The 25,328-nt window shown below is 60.3% G+C and overlaps 2 protein-coding genes across 6 annotated transcripts in view; one reads left to right on the top strand and one right to left on the bottom strand.

The window, feature by feature from the left end:
* Positions 1 to 19,663, top strand: part of BMP1 (bone morphogenetic protein 1) — a 28,218-nt gene extending 8,555 nt beyond the window's left edge. The window contains exons 2-20 of one of the 5 annotated variants that reach the window (XM_036396845.1): positions 150 to 263; positions 335 to 481; positions 573 to 690; positions 1,697 to 1,875; positions 1,985 to 2,090; positions 2,420 to 2,544; positions 6,354 to 6,469; positions 6,661 to 6,763; positions 8,904 to 9,020; positions 9,095 to 9,240; positions 12,077 to 12,272; positions 12,350 to 12,475; positions 12,575 to 12,735; positions 13,411 to 13,591; positions 17,017 to 17,142; positions 17,219 to 17,346; positions 17,418 to 17,631; positions 17,712 to 17,962; positions 19,140 to 19,663. In XM_036396845.1, the coding sequence (XP_036252738.1) occupies positions 150 to 263; positions 335 to 481; positions 573 to 690; positions 1,697 to 1,875; positions 1,985 to 2,090; positions 2,420 to 2,544; positions 6,354 to 6,469; positions 6,661 to 6,763; positions 8,904 to 9,020; positions 9,095 to 9,240; positions 12,077 to 12,272; positions 12,350 to 12,475; positions 12,575 to 12,735; positions 13,411 to 13,591; positions 17,017 to 17,142; positions 17,219 to 17,346; positions 17,418 to 17,631; positions 17,712 to 17,962; positions 19,140 to 19,274 (2,789 nt within the window). In that variant the 3' untranslated portion in view covers positions 19,275 to 19,663. Of the gene's footprint in view, positions 1 to 149; positions 264 to 334; positions 482 to 572; positions 691 to 1,696; positions 1,876 to 1,984; positions 2,107 to 2,416; positions 2,545 to 6,353; positions 6,470 to 6,660; positions 6,764 to 8,903; positions 9,021 to 9,094; positions 9,241 to 12,076; positions 12,273 to 12,349; positions 12,476 to 12,574; positions 12,736 to 13,410; positions 13,592 to 16,333; positions 16,499 to 17,016; positions 17,143 to 17,218; positions 17,347 to 17,417; positions 17,632 to 17,711; positions 17,963 to 19,139 lie in introns of those variants that run through there. The other 4 variants (XM_054517534.1, XM_054517538.1, XM_054517537.1 and 1 more) reach the window with 4 other exon arrangements.
* Positions 19,664 to 20,629: 966 nt separating this feature from the next.
* Positions 20,630 to 25,248, bottom strand: PHYHIP (phytanoyl-CoA 2-hydroxylase interacting protein). Its single transcript, XM_036396693.2, has 5 exons — positions 25,060 to 25,248; positions 23,971 to 24,154; positions 23,110 to 23,284; positions 22,046 to 22,163; positions 20,630 to 21,942 (listed from the first exon to the last, which is right to left on the bottom strand). Exons 2-5 carry the CDS (start codon positions 24,133 to 24,135, stop codon positions 21,408 to 21,410), a joined length of 993 nt encoding a protein of 330 aa, XP_036252586.1. The 5' UTR covers positions 24,136 to 24,154; positions 25,060 to 25,248; the 3' UTR covers positions 20,630 to 21,407.
* Between the last annotated feature and the right edge of the window lie 80 nt (positions 25,249 to 25,328).

Here is a 25,328-nt window from a genome sequence, read left to right as displayed (position 1 = left end):
CCGGCCAGTACCACGCTCAGCTGAAAGAGAGAGAGAGGAGGAGGAGGAGGGGTAGGAAGGGGCTTGCCAGGTGTGGAGGGGCTGGGGGGAGGCACCCGATGGGATTTGGGATCCACAAAGGAGCGTTCACACCTCCCGTCCCCCTCCAGCCGCCTTCCTGGGTGACATCGCCCTGGACGAGGAGGACCTGCAGCTCTTCCAGGTGGACCGCGTGGTGGACCTGGCCCGTCACACCATCACCCGCCCGCCCTCCAACTCCTCAGGTACCCCGTGCCCGCCCCCAGCGCCCCCTGCCCGCCTCCTCCCGCCCCCGCTGACCCCCCCATCCCCACAGGCACCAACGCCACCAGCCCCCGGCCCGGCCACCCCCGGCGCCGCCGGGGCCGGCAGCGCTCCCGGAGCCGCCGCGCAGCCACGTCCCGGCCCGAGCGGGTGTGGCCGGACGGGGTCATCCCCTACGTGATCAGCGGCAACTTCAGCGGTGAGTGCCAGCCAGCCAGCCCGCCCGGGGCTGTCCGGCCCCGCCGTGCCTCAGTTTCCCCGCCGGGCTGACCCCCGCCGCCCCTCCGCAGGCAGCCAGCGAGCCATCTTCCGGCAGGCCATGCGCCACTGGGAGAAGCACACGTGTGTCACCTTCCTGGAGCGCAACGACGAGGACAGCTACATCGTGTTCACCTACCGGCCCTGTGGGTACGTGCGGGGCTGCTCCAGGACCCGCTCTGGGGCTCGGTTTTGGGGTGGGATCCGTCTGTTTGGGGTGCAGGAGGTGCCGGAGCTCGGCGCTCACCGCCGGGGGATGAGGTCGGTGGCGCGGCACCAGCCCGGGCTTGCAGCGGGGCTGGAGCCAAAGGAAACAGGGGTTTGGACGAGCTCAGCATCTTCACACGTCAGGGCACGGCCCTGGCCAAGCAGATGGTGGTTAGGAGGAGGATTTCCCCTGGAATGGGAGCCCCTGCGTGGGCGCAAACGCTGAGCCCGGGTCCAGAGCGCGGGGATGGAGCAGCTCTGCTGCAGGGCAGGGGCGAGGATGGCTCCAGGTGGGCACCCCTGGCAGCAGAACCAGGGGATGTGGGCCTGGTGCAGCTGTGCCATGCCGTGCTGGGCCATGCCATGCCAGCAGCTGAGCTCTCCCAGTTTCCAGGCAGAGCTGAGGCTCGAGTTGCTCCCATGGGCAGGATGCCTGAGGTTCTGTATCAGGGATGATTCCCACATGCCCAGCGTTTTTTGGGACCTGATTCTCCTGGCTGGGGAACACCAGGATGTCTGTGACCGTGTTCACCGGGGTCTGAGGATGAGGGAAGGGACGAGGATCTGACTCCATGTTTCAGAAGTCTTGATTTATTATTTTATGATATATATTACATTTAAACTATACTAAAAGAATAGAAGAAAGGATTTCATCAGAAGGCTGGCTAAGAATAGAAAACAAGAAATGATAACAAAGGTTTGTGGCTTGGACAGAGAGTCGGAGCCAGCTGGGCTGTGATTGGCCATTAATTAGAAACAACCACATGAGCCCAATCCCAGATGCACCTGTTGCATTCCACAGCAGCAGATAACCATTGCTTGCATTTTGTTCCTGAGGCCTCTCAGCTTCTCAGGAGGAAAAATCCTAAGGAAAGGATGTTCCATAAAAGATGTCTGTGACAGATGTCCACAGCAGAGAGCCAGGACCCAGCTGGTTGCTCCCCTGCAGGTGCTGCTCCTACGTGGGCCGCCGGGGAGGGGGACCCCAGGCCATCTCCATCGGCAAAAACTGCGACAAGTTCGGCATCGTGGTGCACGAGCTGGGCCACGTCATCGGCTTCTGGCACGAGCACACGCGCCCTGACAGGGATGACCACGTCTCCATCATCAGGGAGAACATCCAGCCAGGTGGGGATGAGCTTTCCTCCCCCTCCTCCTCCTCCTCTTCCTCCTCTTCTTCATCCCCGCTGCCGAAGTTGGGGTTCCCCTGGCAGTGTCCCCGTGCTGTGCTCCTCAGGGCAGGAATACAACTTCCTCAAGATGGAGCCTGAGGAGGTGGAGTCGCTGGGGGAGACCTATGACTTTGACAGCATCATGCACTACGCCAGGAACACCTTCTCCAGGTACAGCCTGGGCTGTCCCCGGTGTCCCCTCACATCCTGGGGACCGTGGCACGGTGTCCCCAACCCCTGAGGGTGGTTAGCAGCTGTGGACAGAGTTCATTCCCTCCAAGAAAGGTTCCCATTGGCGTTCTGGGTGGGATGAAAGCCCTCAGGTCCCTTCTCAGAGCAGGGAATTGCTGTCCCCAGGACACGTCCCCGCTGACTCACCGGCCTGCAGGCTTTAATTAGCCAGGCTGCTTTAATCAGCCAGGCTGTTTTTAGCATCCTTCCCCGGTGGTGAGGCCGCAGGGCCGGCGATTCCCGCCCAGCTCATCCCCTTCCTGCCCCAGGGGCATCTTCCTGGACACCATCCTGCCCAAATACGACGTGAACGGCGTCCGGCCCGCCATCGGCCAGAGGACACGGCTCAGCAAGGGGGACATTGCCCAGGCCCGCAAGCTCTACCGCTGCCCAGGTGAGTGCCACCCTCCCGAGGGCACGGACAGCCCAGGGGAGCACCCCCAGGTTGGATTTCCTGGCTTCACCCCCAAATCTTGGCCAAAGCGGCGTCGTGCTGGGTGGATTCCCTGTTTCCAGGGGTTTTGGGGTCCTCACTGCTGTGGGATTCCCTAAAGAGCACTCAAGGTGCCTCCTCCATCCACTCTGGGGGCTGTGAGGAGAATCTGCCTGGGTGAGGGTGTCCTCAGCTCTCTCTCTCCCCCCTCCTGCAAGAAAAGAGCCTTGGGTGTGCACAGACAATTTGTGGGTCTTCACTGATGCCAAATGGGGACTCCAGGAGATACGGAAATTACACAGCCATGAGTGGGGAAAGGTGACGTGATTCAGGCAGTGAGGAAGGGATGTGAAAGCCTTGAAATGTGGATGCTCATCCTGACTTCACCATTGCTCCCATTTGGGACAAGCCACTGTCCCTTTTAATTCCTTTTAATCACAACACTCCCCCCCCCCCCCCCAGAGCGTTGTCCCAAAAAATTCTCTCCAGAGCATCTTCTTGGAGCAGCCCTCCAAAGAGCATCCTCCAAAAGCGTCCTCAAAAATAATCCCCCAAAGAAATCCCCCAAAGAAATCCCCTGAAGAACATCCCCCAAAGAGCATCCTCTAAAGAGCATCTCCCAAAAAGCATCCCCCAAAGAAATCCCATGAAGAGCACCCTCCAAAGAGCATCCTCCTAAAGCATCCCCAAAAATCATCCCCCAAAAAAATCCCCCAAAGAGCATCCTCCAAGAGTATCTCCCAAAAAGCATCCCCCAAAGAAATCCCCTGAAGAGCACCCTCCAAAGAGCATCCTCCTAAAGCATCCCCAAAGAGCATCTCCCAAAGAGCACCTCCCAAAAAACATCCCCCCAAAAAAATCCTTCAAAGGGCATCTCCCCCCAGAGCCTCCTGCAAGAGCATCCCCAAAAAATCCTACAAAGAGCATCTCCCTAGAGAATCCCTACCAAAGAATCCTTCAAGGGAAGAGCAGCCCTCCTCCAAGAGCATCTCCCAAAAAGCATCCCCCAAAGAAATCCCACAAAGAGTATCCCCCAAAAAAGTCTCCCAAAAAATCCTCCAAAGAGCATCTTCCTGGAGAATTCCTACAAAAGAATCCTTCAAGGGAAGAGTATCCCCCCCAAAAGAATCCTTAAATGGAAGAGCAACCCTCCTCCAAGAGCATCTCCTAAAAAGCATCCCCCAAAGAAATCCCCCAAAGAGCATTTACCAAAGAGCATCTCCCAGAAAAATCTCACGAAAAATCCTTCAAAGGGCATCTCCCTGGAGAATTCCTACAAAAGAATCCTTCAAGGGAAGAATATCCCCCCCCAAAAGAATCCTTAAATGGAAGAGCAACCCTCCTCCAATACCATCTCCCAAAAAGCATCCAACAAAGAAATCCCCTAAAGAACATCCTGCAAAGAGAGTCCTCTAAAGAGCATCTCCCAAAAAAAATCTCCCAAAAAATCCTTCAAAGGGCATCCCCCCAGAGAATTCCTACAAAAGAATCCTTCAAGGGAAGAGCATCTTCCAAGAGCATCCCCCAAAAAACATCCCCCAAAGAAATCCCCTAAAGAGCATCCTGCAAAGAGAGTCCTCTAAAGAGCATCTCCCAAAAAAAAAAACCTCCCAAAAAATCCTTCAAAGGGCATCTCCCCCCAGAGCCTCCTGCAAGAGCATCCCCCAAAGAAATCCCCTAAAGAGCATCCTCTAAAGAGCATCTCCCAAAAAAATCTCCCAAAAAAAATCTCCCACAAAATCCTTCAAAGAGCATCCCCCCAGAGAATTCCTACAAAAGAATCCTTCAAGGGAAGAGCATCTTCCAAGAGCATTCCCCTGAAAAATCCTCCAAAGACCATTCCCCCAAGAGCAGAACATCCCCTGAGAGCATCCTCTGACCCCACAAGCACCCTTGGGGAGCAAAACCTCCTCAGAGCCTCCTCCAAGAGCCTCCTCCATCCCACCCCTGCCCCCGGAGGGGTTTGGGGACATCCTGACCCCCTCAGAGCCCACAGATCCCCCCGGGGGCTGGGGCAGATCATCAGCCGGGCTCCGCTGTCACCTCGCAGGGCTCTGGGGCTGTGACCACGAGCGGTGGCATCGTCCCAGGAGCGGGGAGGGGGCGGCTGGCACGAGTCCCCCCGGCAGCAGCCGCGTGCTCCGGGGCTGGGCTGGCAACATCTGCAAGGAGTTTGGCTCCCGCACGCTCCCGCTTAATTCCAGCGACTAATTAGCAGCCTGGAAGAGGGAAGCCTTTGTGAGGGGCCCCACGGCCGTGCCGCCTTCAGGGGAGCAGGAAAAGTGATTAGTTTGGAGCGAGGAAAAGCAAAAAAAAAAAAAAAAAAGAATGGAGGAGCCCTCCCGAAAAAGCCTCTGTGGATCACAAGCGTCCCCTTCTTTTGTTTCCAGCGTAAAGGGGAAAAAAGGCAGCGAGCCCAGGTTTCGAGCGGCTTTTTTTGCAGCGTTTAAACTTTCATGCGAGCCGGGAGGGTGGGGAGGGGGGCGGCAGAGCTCGGTGTGCAGCCTCATGTGGCTTCCAGATGGCAGCGCTGGGCCGGCTCCAGCCGCGGGACCGGCCCGGAGCGCGGGCGGCGAGCCCGGCCCCGCGGCGTGGCACGGCCCGGGGGGGCCGGCAGCGCTCCTGGCCCCGGGAGGAGCCTTGGAGCGAAGCCACGGAGCCGGGAGCCGCTCCAGGGAGGGATGGGGATGGCGGGGATGCGGTTTATTTGGGTCCTCAGCGCTGGGAGTTTGGGTGGGAAAAGGGCGCTGGGGTGAGGGGGTGAAGGCAGTGCTGTAAATGATCAAATAGAGAGCCAAATGTATAAGAAAATGTAGCAATAATTGATTAAATTGTCAGCGAAACAGAATTTCCATGGGAAAAAAAAAACAACATCACAGCCAAGGGCAGCGTGGAGCCCGGGTTGGGCGCTGGGTGAGCACAGATCTGACCTGCGGCTGTCAGAGTCTCCCCTGTTCACCCCGGCTGCTGCGAGCTCTTGAACAGTTCATTCTGCCTGAGGCAGGGATGACCGAATGCTCCTTTGTGCCCCTTCACATGCAGAACCGGGGCCATGCATGGGCAGGGTTAGCAAAAGTCCAGTCCAGGGGTCTGGATGTTGTCAGAGCACTCCGGAGAAGTCGGCATCCACATGTAACAGGGAGGCACCGGTAATCAATGTAGTAGATGCAATCTTCGAGGTGCAGATCACTCTGGAGTGGCCTGGACATTCCAGGGAAGTCAGTGATCATGGCCCAGGAAGGTTCCATTCTTATTAACAGAACTCGATATTATCTTAACATAAGACTCTGATCCCGGCTTAGCTTGGATTTTACAATATTTTATACATCAATAGCATGAATTACCTCTACCATCTACCACAGCAGTGATGCCCTTCCTGCTGCTGGGGGATGCATTTAACCCCTCCCCTTACTACGGGGTGCAGGGGCTGGTTGTAGCAGCGGTTGCAGGGTGTGGTTGATGAGTAAGTTTGGGGTCTCTTTTGTCTCTTTGGTGTTTGTTATGGTTTATTTAGGGGGATGCTGGTTGTGGTTTTTTGTTCAGCGTCATTGGCGGCGGATCCTAATCCAGAGGCTCGGGGTAGTTGGGGCCTTGTTGGTTATGGCCTTGGGATGGGGTTGGTTGTGGTGGTGGGGCTTGATAAAGGGGCTGTGTTGGGGTTATTAGGGGATGAGGGGACGGTGAATAGTGGGGGTCTGAGCCCCGCTTTTCTGAGGGGTCTGAACCCCGCTTTTCTGAGGGGTCTGAACCCCGCTTTTCTCCCTCTGCAGCCTGTGGGGAGACACTCCAGGACAGCCAGGGCAACTTCTCCTCCCCGGAATTCCCCAATGGATACTCTGCCCACATGCACTGCGTCTGGAGGATCTCGGTCACCCCTGGAGAGAAGGTACTGACTGTTGGGGTGACGGCTCCCGCCCTCTCCCAGCCTCCTCTCCCTCCTCCCAGCCCTGTTTTGGGGTGTCCCGAGCCCCAACATCCCCTTGAGGGGTCTGGATTCCACCAGGTTCCCCTGGCTCCTGGCAGATGGGTTGTGGGGGGAGCTCACCCCAGGCTCCTCCTGCTCCTTCCCACCCTTAGATCATCCTGAATTTCACCACCCTGGACCTGTACCGAAGCCGGCTGTGCTGGTACGACTACGTGGAGGTGAGAGACGGGTTCTGGAGAAAGGCCACGCTGCGAGGTAACAACCCGGGGCCTCCCGCCCGCCCCTCCTGCCCGCCGGCGCCACCCGGGGCCGGCAGGGGGCCAGGGGATTCCCTCACCCCTGTCCCTGCCTGCCTGCTATTCCAGACTCCTGGGGAGGGGGGAATTACCCCCCAGAGGGGTTCCTGAGGGGAGCGGGGCTCCCGGTTTAGCCCACGCCAGTGAGAGCAGCCTGGGTGATCCAGCTGGCTGGCGCGTCTCCCCGGGGAGTGGCGGTGTCCCATCCCACCCCGAGGAGCTGGGTGTTCCCCTGGGAGATTCCAGGGAGAGTCCAGCACCCTGGTGCCATCCCTGTGATGTTCCCCAGGGATATTCCGGTCCTGTGATGTTCCCCGGGGAGAATCCAGGATCCCAATCCCACCCCTGTGATGTTCCCCAGGGAGACTCCATTCCCTGTGATGTTCCCCAGGGAGATTCCAGGGTCCTGGTCCTATCCCTGTGGTGTTCCCCAAGAAATGCCGGTGTCCCAGTCCCACCGCAAAGAGCTGGATGTTCCCCAGGGAGATTCCAGCGTTCCCATCCCTGTGATGTTTCCCAGGGAGATTCCAGCACCCTGGTCCCATCCCTGTGATGTTCCCCAAGAGATTCCAGGGTCCCAGTTCCACCCCAAAGAGCTGGGTGTTCCCCAGGGAGGTTCTAGTGAGATTCCAGGGTCCTGGTCCCATCCCTGTGGTGCTCCCCAAGAGATGCCACTGTCCCAGTCCCACCCCAAAGAGCTGGATGTCCCCCAGAGGGATTCCAGCATCCTGGTCCCATCCCTGGGATGTTCCCCATGGAGATTCCAGTGCCTGTGATGTTGCCCAGGGAGATTCCGGCATCCTGGTCCCATCCCTGTGATGTTTTCCAAGAGATTCCAGCACCCTGGTCCCATCCTTGTGATGTTCCCCGGGAGGTTCCAGTCCCTGTGATGCTCCCCAGGGAAATTCCAGGATCCCCGTCCCCATCCCTGTGATGTTCCTTAGGGAGATTCCAGCGTCCTGGTCCTATCCCTGTGATGTTCCCAAGAGATGCCACTGTCCTTGTCACATCCTTGGGATGTTCCCCAGGGAGATTCCAGGATCCCAGTCCCATCCTTTGGATGCTCCCCAGGGAGATTCCAGGATCCCAACCCCATCCCATGAACTGGATGTTCCCCAAATCCCAGGATTCCCAAATCCCCTGGAATCAGCAGCTGAAGTGAAACAGCCAGAAAAGCTGGAGGGGACTGGGGAGGAGTGCAGTGAGAAGCAGCCTTTGGCTTTGGGTTGGAAAGGGGCAGTGGGGGGACCAGGAGGAGGTGGAGGTGAGGAAGAAGAGGTAGTGAGGAAGAAGAGGAGGTGGCGGTGATGAAGTGAAGGTCATGAGGAAGGTCAGGAGGAAGAGGAAGTCATGGTGAGGTGGACAAGGTGGCAGCAAGGAAGAAGAGGTGATGATGAGAAAGAGAAGGAGAGGGCAAGGAAGAGGAGGAGGCAGTGAGGAAGAGGAGGTGGTGATGAGGAAGAGGAGGGGGCAGTGAGGAAGAGGAGGTGGTGATGAGGAAGAGGAGGGGGCAGTGAAGAAGAGGAGGTGGTAATGAGGAAGAGGAGGTGGTGGTGAGGAAGAGGTGGTAGCAATGAGGAAGAAGAGGTGGTGGTGAGGAAGAGGAGGTCATGAGGAGAAAGAGGAAGTCATGGTGAGTCAGACAAGGTTGCAGAAAGGAAGAGGGGATGATGAGAAAGGAGAGGACAAGGAAGAGGAGGTGGTAGTGAGGAAGAGGTGGTAGCGGTGAGGAAGGGGAGATGGCGGTGAGGAAGGGGAGGTGGTGAGGAGGAAGAGGAGGTAGCAGTGAGGACGAAGAGCAGGTGGCTGTGAGGAAGAGGAGATGGCAGTGAGGAAGAGGAGATGGCAGTGAGGAAGAGGAGATGGCAGTGAGGAAGAGCAGGTGGCAGTGAGGAAGAGGAGATGGCAGTGAGGAAGAGCAGGTGGCGGAGAGGAAGAGGAGGTGGCAGTGAGGAAGAGGTGGTAGCAGTGAAGAAGAGGAGGTGGTGAGGAGGAAGAGCAGGTGGTGGTGAGGAAGAGGGGATGACAGTGAGGAAGAGCAGGTGGGGTGAGGAAGAGGAGGGCTCCAGCACGGCAGCCCAGCACGCCTTCCTCCCCAGGCAGGTTCTGCGGGAACAAGCTGCCCGAGCCCATCATCTCCACCGACAGCCGCCTCTGGGTGGAGTTCCGGAGCAGCAGCAACTGGGTGGGCAAAGGTTTCTTCGCCGTCTACGAAGGTAGGGGGGAGCAGCGGGGCCCAGGGGGCGGCACGGGGCCCGGGGGGGCTCAGGCTGCTGCTCCTCCCTTCCAGCCATCTGCGGGGGGGACGTCAAGAAGGACAACGGCCACATCCAGTCCCCCAACTACCCCGATGACTACCGGCCCAGCAAGGTGTGCGTCTGGAAAATCACCGTGTCCGAGGGCTACCACGTGGGATTGACCTTCCAGTCCTTCGAGGTGGGTCAGCGTCCCCCTGTGAAACAGGGGTGTCCTGGGTCAGGGCAGATTTTGGAGAGAGCCCCCAAAGAGGCTCTTCTAGGAAAGCAGATTCAAATGAATTTGCTTTTTTCCAAGGAGGTATTTTCTCCTGGACTGGTTTTCCCCAGCCAAGTATGGGAGAAAATAGCTCCGTGGAAAAAACCTGTTTATTAAACAATAAAACCTAAACAATATGAATCAATAAAACCCCTTGCTGCTCCAAAAGAGATGACAAACTGAGAAAGTCCCTCTGTGGGCTGGAGCTCAGCTCACTCAGGCTCTGATCAGTCCCACAGGTGCAAGCTGCTGATGCTCTGCTCTTTCCCCCCCTGAAATTTGGGTGTCCTGGGTCAGGGCAAATTTTGGAGAGAGCCCCCAAAGGGGCTCCTCTAGGAAAGCAGATTCAATCGGCCCCTCCCCGCAACTGATCCGGGAGAAAATAGCTCCTTGGAAAAAAGTGGGAAAAAAACTGATTATTGAACAATAAAACCTAAACAATATTGAACAATAAAACCTAAACAATATTACACAATAAAACCCCTTGCTGCTCCAAAAGAGGTGACAGACTGAGAAAGTCCCTCCATGGGCTGTAGCTCAGCTCACTCAGGCTCTGATCAGTCCCTCCAGTGCTGGAAATGTCACAGGCCAGGCCTGGCTGTTCAGCCCAGAGCAGGTTTAAAGAGCTCCAAAGAAAAGGGAAAAAAGGAAAAAACCCACAGTCCAGGAAACTTCTGTACCTCAGTTAGCTCAAACTAACTAAAAGCAAAGGAGAGCTCTGTCCTGCTGTCTGTCCTTCCACAGACAGCACAGTCCAGGAGCAGGAATGTGGAGGAGTGAGTGCAGTGTCTGAAAACAAACTGAGCTTCTTCTCTCCCCCCTTCACTCTCTGCAACAAGTCTTAAAGGTGCAAAACTCATTATTCAGCATAAACAGAACAGACAATTGGGGATAAAAGCATCATCTAGTCAACCTAGGACAATGGGTCTCCTCTCCAGGCCTCACAAGCTCTTGGAGATCTATTTCATACCCAGGATAGCTCAGCTGCCTCAGAAGGCATAAAATCAGCAGCATGGCTTCTGTGGTACTGTTGGAAATAAAGAAGTTTTAATAAAAAGCAAAATAACAAAACTCTGAGAAAAACCGAGCAGGTGCAAGAGGTTATTGCTCCTGGTAAACACCTCACAAAAGCAATTCATTTCTTTGTTTTCTTCTTTTTCTACTGAATTGCTCAGGTGGGAATTTTGGCTCCTGTGCAATTGGCCATCCTTAATTTTGAGGTGAAGTCCCCCAGGTCCTGTGAGGTGTCTTTTTCGCTAATTGAGGAGAGGAACTTCTGGGCCCTTTTCCTTTTAGAGGAGACAAAGGATAGTTTGGTCACTCCATCAACAGGGAGCACATTCCTATATCCCCGAGGCTGGGGAGGGGTCATGTCCTCATCCCCGTGCTCCCTCAGCATGGGCTTAGGGCTGCTGGGTCCATCAGCAACACCTCCGTGCCTCAGTTTCCCCTCAGGACAGGCGTGGGAAGGGTTTGGGGGTGCTGGGACAAAACCAGCCCTGTTCTGTGGCAGCAGCTCTGACCACAGAAACACAACTTTCCCAGGCATCATTCTGGGAAAAGGCTCTTAGGGAGCAGAGAAAAGAATGGGGAACAATTCTGACCTTAACTCACTGCACCTGCCATTGTGAGCATGTGGAATGTGCTGTGGAGATTTGTTTACCAAAGGGGGTTTCTTCATTAACCAATACTGATGGTGTTTTAATTAAAGAACCAATCAGGTCAACCTGTAGCGAGCTAAGATAGAAAAGAACAATGGGTTTCTTAATAAAGATGATTGATCAGCCCTCTGTGAATGCATGGAGTCTGTATCAATTATTACCCTGCCAGGGGCTGTCCTACTGTGACACCTTACTGTGACATCTGTCTTACTGTGACACCTTACTGTGACATCTGTCTTACTGTGACTTCTTACTGTGACATCTGTCTTACTGTGACACCTGTCTTACTGTGACATCTTACTGGCCACCTTACTGTGATATCTGTCTTACTGTGATGTCTTACTGTGACATGTTACTGTGACATCTGTCTTACTGTGACATCTGACTGCGACGTCTTACTGTGACATCATACTGCGACACCTTATTGGCCATCTTACTGTGACATACTGTGCCATCTTACTGTGACATCTTTCTTATTGTGATGTCTTACTGTGACATCTTACTGACATCTTACTGGCCATCTTACTGTGATATCTTTTTTACTATGGCATCTTACTGTGACACCTTACTGTGACATCTGTCTTACTGTGCCACCTTACTGTAACATCTTACTGTGACACATTACTGTGGCATCTATCTTACTGTGACTTCTTACTGTGTCATCTTTCTTACTGTGACACCTTACTGTGATATCTGTCTTACTGTGATATCTGACTGTGACGTCTTACTGTGACATCTTTCTTACTGTGATGTCTTACTGTGACATCTTACTGTGACACCTTACTGTGATATCTTTTTTACTGTGGCATTTTACTGTGACACCTTATTGTGACATCTTACGGTGCCATCTTTCTTACCGTGACACCTTACTGTGACATCTTACTGGCCATCTTACTGTGACATCATACTGTGACATTTTACTGTGCCATCTTACTGTGACATCTTTCTTACTGTGATGTCTTACTGTGACATCATACTGTGCCACCTTACTGTGCCACCTTACTGTGACACATTTCTCACTGTGACACATTTCTCACTGTGACACCTTCCTGTGACGCTTCCTGTGCCCTCTGACTGTGGCACTGTCCCCCCCCCAGATCGAGCGCCACGACAGCTGTGCCTACGATTACCTGGAGATCCGCGACGGGAGCAGCGACTCCAGCAGCCTCATCGGCCGTTACTGCGGCTACGACAAACCCGACGACATCAAGAGCACCTCCAACAAGCTCTGGATGAAATTCGTGTCCGACGGCTCCATCAACAAGGCCGGCTTTGCTGTCAACTTCTTCAAAGGTTTGGGGGGAGCTCTGGGGGTGCTGGGGGTGCTGCAGCCCCCCTGGCCGCTCACCCCCCACCCGTGCCCTGCCCAGAGATGGACGAGTGCTCCCGGCCCAACAACGGCGGCTGCGAGCAGCGCTGCGTCAACACCCTGGGCAGCTACAAGTGCGCCTGCGACCCTGGCTACGAGCTGGCATCTGACAAACGCCGCTGCGAGGGTGAGTGTCCCCCTGAGACCCCCCAAAACCCCCCCTGTGCCCCTCGGCGCGCCCCCAGCCCCGTGGAGGTGACGGGCGCTGGGTGGTGCCGCCCTGCAGCCGCCTGCGGAGGTTTCCTCACCAAGCTCAACGGCTCCATCACCAGCCCGGGGTGGCCCAAGGAGTATCCCCCCAACAAGAACTGCATCTGGCAGCTGGTGGCCCCCACCCAGTACCGCATCTCCCTCCAGTTCGACTTCTTCGAGACCGAGGGCAACGATGTGAGTGGGGGGGAGCAGCCCCTGTCTGCCCCGTGCCACCCCTTACCCATGCCTGGGCTGCACCCCTAAAACCCTCCAGCCACGGGCAGCCTGGCTGGCAGCACATTCTCGGGGGTTTTCTCCTCTTTTGGGGAACAATTGGCTCCTACTTCAGAACTGGGGGTGCAGCACCAAAACCCTCCAGCCATGGACAGCCTGGCTGGCAGCACATTCTGGGGGGGTTTCTCTCTTATTGGGGACAATTTGCTCCTAATTCAGATCTGGGGTGCACCCCCCAGTCCCAAAACCCTCCAGCCATGGGCAGCCTGGCTGGCAGCACGTTTTGGGAGGTTTTCTCCTCTTTTGGGGGATAATTGTCTCCTACCTCAGAGCCCCCAGTCCCAAAACCCTCCAGCCACAGGCAACCTTGCTGGCAGCACATTCTGGGAGGTTTTCTCCTCTTTTTGGGGACAATTGACTCCTCTTTTGGGGGTCAATTGGCTCCTACTTCAGAACTGGGGGTGCAGCCCCAAAACCCTGCAGCCACAGGCGGCCTTGCTGGCAGCACATTTTGGGAGCTTTTTTCCTCTTTTAAGGGACAATTTGCTCCTTCTTTAGACCTGGGGGTGCTCTCAGGGGCTGCTGGTGGCCCCTAGGGTGGCACCACCGTGTCCCCAGCCCCGTGTCACCCCCCAGGTGTGTAAATATGACTTTGTGGAGGTGCGTAGCGGGCTCACAGCTGACTCCAAGCTGCACGGGAAGTTCTGCGGGGCCGAGAAGCCCGAGGTCATCACCTCCCAGTACAACAACATGAGGATCGAGTTCAAGTCCGACAACACCGTCTCCAAAAAGGGCTTCAAAGCCCATTTCTTCTCAGGTAGAGCTGCCTGGCCCCAGCACGGGCACCCCCTGCCCTCCCTCACCCAGCCTGGCCCCCCCAAACCGCCGCTAACGCTTCCCTTGCCCACGCCGGGGGTGCAGCCCCAAAACCCTCCAGCCACGGGCAGCCTGGCTGGCAGCACATTTTGGGGGGTTTTCTCCTCTTTTGGGGCATAATTGGCTCCTATTTCAGAGCTGGGGGCGCAGACCCTGGTCTCAAAACCCTCCAGCCATGGGCAGCCTTGGTGGCTGCACATTTTGGGGGTTTTCTCCTCTTTTGGGGCATAATTGGCTCCTATTTCAGAGCCCCCAGTCCCAAAACCCTCCAGCCACAGGCAGCCTGGCTGGCAGCACATTTGGGGGGTTTTTTCATCTTTTGGGGGATAATTGGCTCCTCTTTTTGGGGACAATTTGCTCCTCTTTTGGGGGACAATTGGCTCCTACTTCAGAATTGGGGGTGCAGCCCCAAAACCCTCCAGCCATGGGCAGCCTTGCTGGCAGCACATTCTGGGAGGTTTTCTCCTCTTTTGGGGGATAATTGGCTCCTACCTCAGAGCCCCCAGTCCCAAAACCCTCCAGCCACGGGCAGCCTGGCTGGCAGCACATTCTGGGAGGTTTTCTCCTCTTTTTGGGGACAATTGGCTCCATCTTTAGACCTGGGGGTGCTCTCAGGGGCTCCCCAAACAGCAAGGGGATGCTGGGGACAGGGATGTGCTGGGCCCCGGGTGCTGCACCCCTCGGGTGGCATTCCCAGGGTGGGGGGACGGTGACACCCCGCTCTGCTGCTGCTGCTGCTGCTGCTGCTGCTGCTCCCCGCTCTGCTGCACGGCCCCGGCTCCCTCCGCTCCCCGGGCAGGGCGCTCCGCATCCCGGCCTCAGCACCCGAGATCCCCGGAGCGATGGCTCCTCCCAAACACCATCACCTGCCTCTCCCTGTCTGCTCCCCTCTCCCGGGCCACCCCTCCAGGAGGCGGTGTCACCTTCGGACGGGTTTTGTGGGCAGGGATGGCGACACCAAACGCTGGATGCAGCCGGGGCTGGACCCTGCCACGGGACCCTCGTGCCCCAGCCGGTCCCCCGGGTGTGGCACGGTGCCCTGGACACCGTCCCAGCTGTGAGAGACCCTCGAGCCTCCCGCCGGCCGTTTTTGGGGGGCAGCGCTGCCTCCCGGCTGCGGGAGCGGCGTCCCCGGAGCCGCCGGGGGTTTCCCGGAGCGGCAGAGCCCCGCGGGCCGGGCATGGCGTGTCTTTGCTTTATGTGTTCAATGAAAACCAAGGCGAGTAGGGCGGCCCAGGGGGCCCAGCCGTCGGGAGCCGGCACCCTCCACAAAGCGATTCCTCGGGGATTCCTCGGGGAAGCCGAGCGGGACCACGGGGCAGCCGGGTGAGTCTCCCCCTGGAGCACTTGGGGCTCCTTCGCCGTCCCCTTTTCCCGTCTTTCCTCCCTCGTGCGGTGACGATAGAGCACCAAACCCTCGCCTCCACCTTCCCCCGCTCAGGTCTCGGGCTTTCCCGGCAGCAGGACCACCCTGGAGGACTCGGCCACAGCGAGGTCCCTCCTCTGGTCCCTCCGGGGTTGCTCCCTGGGCAAAACCTCTCCCGTGCGGCCCCTTTTTGGCCGCGGAGGGTCCCCGTGCTCCGGACGAGCCCCGTCCCTCGGTGCCGCGGGCAGCCTGGCCGTCCGGGCGCCCGTTTTTCCCCGCTGAAGACGTGACCCCTTCCTCCTCCTCCTCTTCTTCCTCCTTCTCCTCCTCCTCCTCCTCCTCGCGGCCGCGCGTAAGGATGCGCGTTCCTCCCGGGAATCCGCCACGGTGTCGGCATCCAGGTACGTCCCCCCGGCCCTCGGCCGAGCCCCGGCGGCGCTGGGGGGTCCGCAGCGGGGGGAGAGGCGCTGCCGGGGGCTGCGGGGCGGTCAGCAGCCCGGAGCCGTCGGATGCCCGCGGGGGAGAACGGTGAGCGATGCCGGGTGGCGGCGAGCAGGCTGGTTGGAATAAAGGATGGCTAAAGACACCGAGCCGCTGGGCTTCTTGCCGCTGCCAACTCTCTCCTGCTCTTGTCTCGCCCGCTCAGGCTCCCTCCGTCCCGCCAGCTCCCCCTCCAGCGGTGCTGGAGCTGCTCTGAGCCCAGGAGCCCCTTCCCAACCCCAAACGGGCCTTTCTGCCTCGCTTCCTCCTCCCTCAGACCGAGGAGACGCCAGGTTACAGCCTCCGCTTGAGAGGCGGCCGCGGGGCCGGGGGCCGGGGCAGGACCCCCCTCGCCGCTGGCTCCAGGAGGGACCCCGGCTCCTCTCCGGCCCCGCTGTGAGCTCGGAGCGGGGCGCGGGGGGCTCTGGTGCCCGCTTGCTGCTGCCTTCCCTCCCCAAAACACCGCCCGGAGGCCAGGGGGAGCTGGAAGGGGAGCGATGGCGCCTGGAGGGGTCTTTGGGGGGGTCAGGGAGGGGCTCCCTACGGGCGGTGGTGGGAGGTAAATCCGGCCAGCTCGGGGTGATCCCAAACCCCTCCAGTGCCGTTCCCAGCCCGGACAGCCCCAGGAACCCACCCAAAGCCCAACCTCCTCCTCCTCCTCCTCCTCCTCCTCCTCTTCCTCCCCGCAGAGCCGCTCGCCCCGGCCGCACAGGGGCTCCCGGGGGTCCCCTCGCTGCTGCTTCCCCCCGGCTGCCGCTCCGCATGGCCCCCCCAGACCCGCCCCGCCGCCCCCCGCCCCCCCATCGCTCCCCCCCTTCTCTCCCTCTCTCTTTGCAGAGAAGAAGCAGCAGCTGCAGCCCCCGAAATCTCGCCCGCCCGGCCTGAAGTTCCGCATGCAGAAGCGGCCGCGGGGCCCCTCCTGAGCCGCTCCGTCCTCTCCGTCTTTCTCAGGAACGCCGCGGCCCCGGAGCCGTGCGGGAGCACGGTGGGACCGAGCCGAGCCGAGCCGTGCTGCCGGCCCCGGCAGCCTTTTGCTTGACAGAACTGGTTGTTGACCTTTTTTTTTTTTTTTAAACTTTTTTTTTTTTTTTTTTTTTTTTTTTTTTGTTCTAAGCACCCCACCTCCTTGGTTTTGTCATTGACCAGCTGACCTTGTTCGTTTTATTTTTTTTTCCCCCCACCCTCCCCCAATTTTTACCGTGTCTGTGACATTTCCTATCGATGAGTAAAGAGGGACTCCAGCGTCCTGGTCTTTCTTGTGCATCTTTGGTTGTCACTGTGTGTTTTTCTGCCTCTCCCCCGTCCGTCCTGGCAGCAGGTAATGGTGGCACCCATGGGTGAGCCCACGGGAGAGGAGAAGCCATCCGTGCCTGCAGGGGCTGGGATGCTGGAGCTGCTTTGCTGCTGCCCGGGGACGCTTGCTTGGCTGGAGGGCAGCGGGGCTGGGGGGCCTGGGGGGATGGAATTGCACCATTCCAGCCTTTCCCAGCCCGCTCAGGGATCCCTCTGCTCTCTCCCAGACAAGGATGAGTGCTCCAAGAACAACGGGGGCTGCCAGCACGAGTGCCTCAACTCCTTCGGCAGCTACGAGTGCCAGTGCCGCAGCGGCTTCGTGCTGCACGACAACAAACACGACTGCAAGGAAGGTGGGTCCAGCCCGCCCCCCATTCCCTTGGGAACCCCCCATCCATGCCTCTGTGACCCTCCTGGCTGTCCCCACAGCTGGCTGTGACCACAAGGTGACATCTGTCTCGGGGACCATCACCAGCCCCAACTGGCCCGATAAATACCCCAGTAAGAAGGAGTGCACCTGGGCCATCAGCACCACGCCAGGGCACCGCATCAAGCTGGTAGGGGTTGGGGGGTGGGGGGCACTGGGGTCCCCTCTGCCGAGCCTTGACCTCACCCAGAACCTCCACAGAGCTTCTCAGAGCTGGACGTGGAGGCACAGCAGGAATGTACCTACGACCACCTGGAGATCTTTGATGGGAAGGACGCCAAGGCCCCGGCACTCGGCCGCTTCTGCGGGGCCAAGGAGCCCGAGCCCATCGTCTCCTCGGGCAACAAGATGTTCCTCAAGTTTGTGTCTGATAACTCCATCCAGAAGAAGGGATTCGAGGCCACCCACAGCACAGGTACCTGGCTGGGGCTGGGACATGGGGTCATGGGGTGGGGGCACAGCCTGGGCGCCCCTAAACCCCGGCTCCTCCCGCAGTGTGCGGGGGCCAGGTGCGCGCCGAGGTGAAGACCAAGGATTTGTATTCCCACGCACAATTTGGGGACAACAACTACCCGGGGGGCTCGGACTGCGAGTGGGTGATCATGGCTGAGGAGGGCTTCGGCGTGGAGCTCATCTTCCAGACCTTTGAGATCGAGGAGGAGGCTGACTGTGGATACGACTACATGGAGCTCTTCGATGGCTACGACGGGACAGCCCCACGCCTCGGCCGCTTCTGCGGCTCCGGGGTGAGCCCGGGATGTGGCCTGGGGTGGTGTGGGGGGCAAGGAGTGAGGGTTCAAGGTGAGGGATGAGGCAGAGCCAGAGCAGTGTGGAGAAATCCCCACGGGAATTTGGTCTGGTTTGATGATTCCCACCCTCCACAGTGCAAATATTCCCACCCGTGGATCAGCAGTGTGGAGAAATCCCCACGGGAATTTGGTCTGGTGTGATGATTCCCACCCTCCACAGTGCAAAAATTCCCAGCATCAATGGGTGCTAGTGGATCAGCAGTGTGGATCATCACACCAGCAGTTGGTCTGGTGTGATGATTCCCACCCTCCACAGTGCAAATTCCCACTCTGCACAGTGCAAATCCCCATGGGAATTTGGTCTGGTGTGATGATTCCCACCCTCCCCAGTGCAAATATTCCCAGCCACAAGAGATGCTCAACCTGGGGCTGCTCATGGATCAGCAGTGTAGAGAAATCCCCACAGGAATTTGGTCTGGTGTGAGGATTCCCACCCTCCCCAGTGCGAATATTCCCAGCCACAATGGGTGCTCACCTCAGGGGTGCTCGTGGATCAGCAGTGTGGAGAAATCTCCATGGAATTTGTGTGATGATTCCCACATTCCCCAGTGCAAATTCCCACTCTGCACAGTGCAAATCCCCACAGGAATTTGGTGTGTTGTGGTGAATCCCACCATCCACAGCGCAAATATTCCTACCCGCCATGGGTGCTCACCTCAGAGGTGCTCATGGATCAGCAGTGTGGAGAAATCCCCACAGAAATTTGGTCTGGTGTGATGATTCCCACATTCCCCAGTGCAAATATTCCCACCTGCCATGGGTGCTCACCTCAGGGGTGCTGATGGATCAGCAGTGTGGAGAAATCCCTATGGGAATTTGGTCTGGTGTGATGATTCCCACCCTCCCCAGTGCAAATTCCCACTCTGCACAGTGCAAATCCCCACAGGAATTTGGTCTGGTGTGATGATTCCCACATTCCCCAGTGCAAATATTCCCACCTGCCATGGGTGCTCACCTCAGGGGTGCTCATGGATCAGCAGTGTGGAGAAATCCCTATGGGAATTTGGTCTGGTGTGATGATTCCCACATTCCCCAGTGCAAATATTCCCACCTGCCATGAGTGCTCACCCTGGGGTGCTGGTGGATCTGAGCACCCCCTCCCTCACCCCCGCAGCCCCCCGAGGAGGTTTACTCGGCCGGAGACTCGGTGATGATCCGCTTCCACTCGGACGACACCATCAACAAGAAGGGTTTCCACCTTCGCTACACCAGCACCAAGTTCCAGGACACGCTGCACACGAGGAAATGAGGGCCGGGGGTCCCGGCCCCGCCGCGGGCAGGGGAGGAGCAGGAGGAGGAGGAGGAGGAGGAGAAAGAGGAGGAGAAAGAGGGCAGGGAGGACGGCGGGGAGCGCTGCCCCGCACAGACTGCACGGAGGAGGAGCACACAGCCAACCTCAGCACTCAAGACACGCTCGCACGGGGCCCCGGGGCTCGGGCGCCCACGGCACGGGGGGCACAGGGGGGGTCCCCGCTGGCAGCCGCCCACCCCGGTGCTGGGGGGGCCGAGCAGGACCCGCTGCCCTCCCCTGCCCCGGCCAAAGCTCTGAATGTACAAACCAGTAACCGGGAAGAGCCCAACACACACAAGGTGCTGTCTCTCTCTTGTACCCATGAAATAAATACCCTTGTACTTGGAGCGGGGGCAGCCGCGGCCTCTTTGCTTCCAGCCCAGCAGAACAGCACCCAAAACCCAAAATGGGGCTGGACTGGGGGGGGGGAAGCAGCCAGGACCCTGCACGGACCCCAATCCTAAGGGAGGAGCTCATCCTTGGGGGTTCTGATGGAGCAGAGCCAGGAATTCCAGCCAAGGAGCAGCCAGACCTTCTGCTGGTGACAGCGGGTCCTGGAGAGGGCGGTGGGCTCGGAGCCCCCCAGGACTCTGCAGGTGGGTTCTGTCCCCCCACACCTTTATTTTGAGGTGTCTCTGAGGCAGCACCCGCTGTGGGCTGGGTGGGTGGGTGGGTGGGTGCCACGTGCTGTGCCCACCGCGTGCTCCAGCGCGTGCCCATGCTGGCGGTGGCGGTGGCAGATGGAGGGTGGGCTGTGCCACGGCCCCCGCGCCCACCGCGTGCCTCGACCCCTCCTGCAGCCCCTGCTCGCTGCTGCTGCCACGGGGAGGCTCCTGTTCCCTCTGTGTGCCAGCCCTGGCATGCTCCGTGGGCAGAACCGGGATGGGCACCGGGGGTTTCATCCTGAGGGGGTTTCAGTCCCTGTGGGGTGAAGAGCTCGGGGAACTTTTCAGTGACAGGATGAGGAGCAACGGCCATAAACAAAAACATGAGTTCCACCTCAACGTGAGGAAGAACTTCTTTCCACGGAGGGTGGCAGAGCACTGGGACAGCCCCAGGGAAGGGTGGAGTCTCCCTCTCTGGCCACATTCCAAACGTGCTCCTGTGTCACCTGAGCCAGGTGGCCCTGCCCGGGCAGGTGGGATGGACCTGGTGATCTCCAGGAAGGCCCTTCCAACCTGAACTTTTCTCAGAGCTGGCCAGGGCCACCTTGTCCCCTCCCAGTCCCAGATCCCCGCATCGGTGGGAGTAGGGGGGGGGTCTGAGCCACTACTTGGGGTCCCGAGGGGGACAGAGGAGCGTGACACGGCCGGTGGCGACCGCACAGAGTTTATTGAAACACCTCCAGCACAGCACAGGGATGCTCGGGGAGGGGGAGCCGGTTGTTGTAGAGCGTGCAGGGGGGACACAGAGACGGGGGGCGGGCACCCCGGGGGGGCCGCACGCAAGCGCCATGCTGCCGACGGCTCATGCGGGGGGCGGCGGGTTGGGGGGCACGGGGAGGGAGGGGGCTTCAGATCCGTTCTCCCCTTCCCCGGCTCCTCCGGCTGCCTCCGGGGCCGCGGGGCCGGGGACTCGGGCGGTGCAGGACGGCAGAGCAGAGAGGGACGGGACACGGGGGGCACGCCCGGGGTCCCCCACGCCACCGCGGTGTCTGAGCACCCCCCGTCCCCCGGGAGCAGTTCAAAACCGGGGGGTGCTTCCGATATCTCCCTGAACCCCCTGGAGTGGCCGGGGAGCCCCAGTCCCGGCTGGCAGGGCCGGGGCTCCCTGGGAGCTGCGTGAACCTGGGGCGGGGGGACGCGGGGGACGCCGGAGGGGAAGGGGGGTCCCGGAGCAGGGCAGAGCGCGGGGCTCACGCCAGCGAGGACGCTGCTGCTCGGCCGGTCCAGGAGATGAAGGCTTCCTCCCTCGGGGCGCACAGCGGCGCGGGCTCTGCCTCCTCGCCGAACCAGCGTCCCGCCGGCTCCTTCCTGGGGGCACCGCCCGGCTCCCCCGAGCCCACCCGTGTCCTCCACCCACCGGCGTCCGTGGGAGAAGCCCCCGCGGGCAGCGCCCGTCGCCCTGCCCGGCCCTGCCCGCCTGGGCCCCTTAACGCCCCACGCTGATGTTGCACGTCTTGCAGCTGGGGTCCTTTTTGGCGTTGGCGGTGGAGAGGCTCATGAGCTGGTGGCCGCTGATCTCCCCCAGCACGCCGAGGCTCAGGTCCACCGGCTCCGTGTAAATGACCTCCAGGATGCTGTCCTGGGCGTGGCGGTACACCAGCTCGCCCTCCTCCACGCAGCACGTCAGGAACTTGTTGGAGGAAATGTCCAGCTGGGGAAGGCGCTCCCGGCAGAAGAGATCCCCGGAGGAGCCCTTGGGCGCCAGGACCAGCACGACGTAGTGGTAGGCGGTGTACATGCAGTAGAAGTCCGCGAAGTAGAGGTTGGTGTTGGGGTTGAAGAGGCGCTGGGCCGGGATTTGGAAGCGGTACCGGCCGTAGGGCGAGTCCTGCGGGGGCTGCCCGGTGTTGAACTCGGTGTTGCAGCTGAAGAAGATGCCGTGCAGCATCCCGCTGGTGGGCGAGCCGTGGCTCCCGCTGTTGTCCTTCAGCGACGGCTTCATCACGTTCCCGCAGTGCATCCTGCCACGAGGAGGAGGAGGAGGAGGGACACACAGACAGGCACAGGCAGGGTCAGGGAATGCGCTCGGCGAGCGGGGAGCGTGGGGAACGGGGCTGGGGGTACCTGACGTGCTGGAAATACTCCTTGTGCTGGTTGCGGTAGAAGACGGAGAAGCGCAGCATGCGGCCGGCGATCAGCTCCGCTTTCTCCTGCAGCTGGGCTAGGTGCTCCTTGGCGTAGTCTGGGGACGGGCACGGGGACATCAGGGCGTCTCCATCCCCCTCCAGCAGCCCATCCCTGCCCGCAGCTCCCCGCACCTCCTGCCTCCCACTCATCAGCTGCCGCTCCAACCGGCCCGGCTTGTGCCAGCTCCCGGCATCGCCCCCGTCCTCCTCCGGGCTCCCAGCTCCCAGCATTTCCCCCTTCCTCTCTCCCGGCTCGTGGCTACCGACATCATCCCCGACCGACCTCCCCCGTGGCTCCCAGCACTGACCCCCTCTTGCTTCCAGCTCCTGGGGTCACCCCTCTTCTCCCTCCCAGCTCCTGGAATCTCCCCTGTTCTCCCTCCCTGCTCCCAGCTCTGACCCCCTCTTGCTCTCAGCTACTGGGGTCACCCCTGTTCTCCCTCCCTGCTCCCAGCTCCAGGTATCATCCCCGTCTTCCCTCTCAGCTCCAGGCATTGTCCTCTTTCCCCTTCCATCTCCCAGCTCCTGGCGTCGCCTCTTTTCTCCCTCCCTACTCCCAGCACTGACCCCCTTTCCCTCCCAGCTCTTCGGTTCTCCCCTGTTCTCCCTCCCAGCTCCTGGAATCTCCCCTGTTCCCCCCCTTGCTCCCAGCTCCAGGCACCATCTCCATCCTCCTTCTCAGCTCCAGGCATTGCCCTCTTCCCTCTTCCATCTCCCAGCTCCAGGCATCAACCCCATCCTCCCTCCTGGCTCCCAACCCTGAGCTTTGCCCCCTTCCTCCTCATCCTCCCGGCTCCCAGCACTGCCTCCATTCTCCTCCCAGCTCCCGGCACCGTCCCCATCCCCGGCCCAGCTCCCCATTCCAGGAGCATCAATCCCGTCCTCCCTCCTGGCTCCCAGCATCGCCCCCGTCCTCCCCCCAGCTCCGGGCTCCTGGCATCGCCCCCATCCTCCCTCCGGGCTCCCGGGGACGCCCCCACCGTCCCTGCCGGCCCCGCTCACCCCCGGTGCAGAACTCCACGGTCTCGCTCCAGCCGGACACCAGGTACTCGCCGTCGCTCTGCTTGACCGCGGTCTGCACGGCCACGCTGTACTCGGTGCGGGGGCTCAGGAACCAATGGCCCCGCACCGTCATGGGCAGCGGCACCGCCTTGGCCACCAGCTTGGTGGGGACATCCTGTGCCGAGCGGCGAGGGTCAGGCGGGACAGCATCCTCCCGCACGCCCGGGTGCTGCCGGGTACCGCACACCCCGAAATATCCACGGAGACCCCCCCAAAACACCGTGGGGACGCGTCTCGGGCCGCCCCCCCCGCTCTGGCCCCGCAGCGCTGCCCCGCCCGTGTCCCCAAAGATGTCCCTGCTGCCATGGGGACACAGGGTCCCCCAGGCGGGGGTGGTCTCGGGGTCCCCCCGCTGCCGGTGGCATCTCGCGGTGTCAAGAGGCCACGGAGCAGCTCCGCAGTGCAGAGCCGTTTCTGTGGCAACGGCGGATGCTGAAGTCGGGAGATAGAGGGGAAAAAAAATATCCCACCCCCCACCCCCCCCCCACCCCTTATTATTGGGGAGGAGAGAAAAAAAAAATGTTAAACATTAAATAGCATCACCGTGGCAACGGCGCTGCTAAAAACGGCCCGAATTAGTGACTCGCAGCACTGGGAGGGGGAGCAGGAGCAGCTCAGCTCCCCCGCGGGGGCTCAGCGGGGTCCGTCACCCCCCGATCCCCGTCCTAGTCCCCTCCGCCAGCGTGTCCCGTGACGGGAATGACCCAAATTCAGCGCTAGAGAGGGCTAAGAGCCGGCTCCTCCCTGCCAACCCCGTCTCCTCTCCCCGGGCAGGGGGTCCCGCGTCCTCCCCCGGCTCACCCGGTGCTTGAACTTGTTGGAATTCTTGTTCTCCTTCTTGTTGAGGTCGATGAAGTAGTGGGTGACCCTCTCCAGGTCCCCCTTCTCCATAGCCCAGGAGATGCGGAAGGAATCGCAGGTGATGTTGTTGATCTCGATGTTTTTGGGGGTGGACAGCAGCTCCATGGCCGGAGGGGCTGAGCTCCTGCGGGGGGCACAGCGCGGGCTTTTGGGGGTGCCGAGCCCCCTCTGGCTGCCCACGCCGGCGCTGCCAAGGCCGCCCGCGGCGGAGCAGATGGCACCGGGGTGGAACAGCGGCCGGGAGCCAGGAATAGGCAGCGCAGGCAGGAGCAGGCAGCGGGACGCCGGGAACAAGCCCGGTCGGGTGCGGGGGCCCCGGCCGCTCCCCCGGGTGCCGCGAGGCCCCGGCGCGACGCCAGCGGGCGTTTCGGGGTTTGCTCAACACCGGGTGGGGAAAGAAAAACAAGGGGAGAGCCGAGGGAGTTGCTGGGAGAGGGGAGGGTTGGACGCAGGCACTGGAAAAGCTGGATCCGCCTTTGCCCCGGCCCGTGCCTCAGTTTCCCTGCGCCCCCAAGAAGGCGCTCTGGGGGTGGGCGATGCCCGCGGAGGGGGGACAAGGAGTCACAGCCGTGCCACCGGAACGGGGGGCTGGAGGCGAGGGTGCCCCCCCAGCCTTCGGTGCCAACGTGCCACCGCCCCCCCGTGTGCCCACGGCCACCCACGCCGCGCGTGTCCCCGTCACTCGGCACCCACGGCCACCCACGGCCACGTGTCCCCCCGCTCTGCGCCCCAAAGCCGCTGCCACCCCCCAGCAGAGCCCTCGGGCACGGCGGAAGGTCACCGCTCCGGGGACACGGTGCCACCTCGCTGCCCCGTCCGTCCCCGTGCCCGGCGGTGGCGCAGGAACTCCGCACCGGGATTGTGCCAGCTGGATCGTGTCACCGTGTCCCCTAAGAGCCCTCGGGACGCCGTGCCCGCCGCGTCCCCCTGCCCTCCGAGCATCCCCCGGCCGTGCCACGGGCACGTCGCCCCCAACGCCACCGGGGCTCGGTGGCCGCTCCGGTGTGGCCGTGCCGGTGAGGCCCTTACCTGGCCGTGCCGGGGGGCTGCCGGGAGGCGCGGGGGTGCCGGTGCAGCGGCAGGGCAGGACAGAGAGCCCCGGCGGGGCTGATCCAAGCGGGAAGGACGGAGGATGCCGGAGGGACCGAGGTGGTACCCGGCGATGCCGCGTCGCTGCCTGCGGCTGATGCGACTGGGATCCTCCCAGCCAGCTCGGAAATAGCAAACACCCTCCAGAGGAGGGAGAGGAGAGAAAAAAAAAAAAAAAAAAAAAAAGGGGAAAAATAGATATCCAAGGA

The sequence above is a fragment of the Molothrus ater genome, chromosome 28 (assembly GCF_012460135.2).
Source record: "Molothrus ater isolate BHLD 08-10-18 breed brown headed cowbird chromosome 28, BPBGC_Mater_1.1, whole genome shotgun sequence".
Taxonomy (NCBI): Eukaryota; Metazoa; Chordata; class Aves; order Passeriformes; family Icteridae; genus Molothrus; species Molothrus ater.
This window is presented reverse-complemented; position numbering and strand designations above follow the sequence as displayed.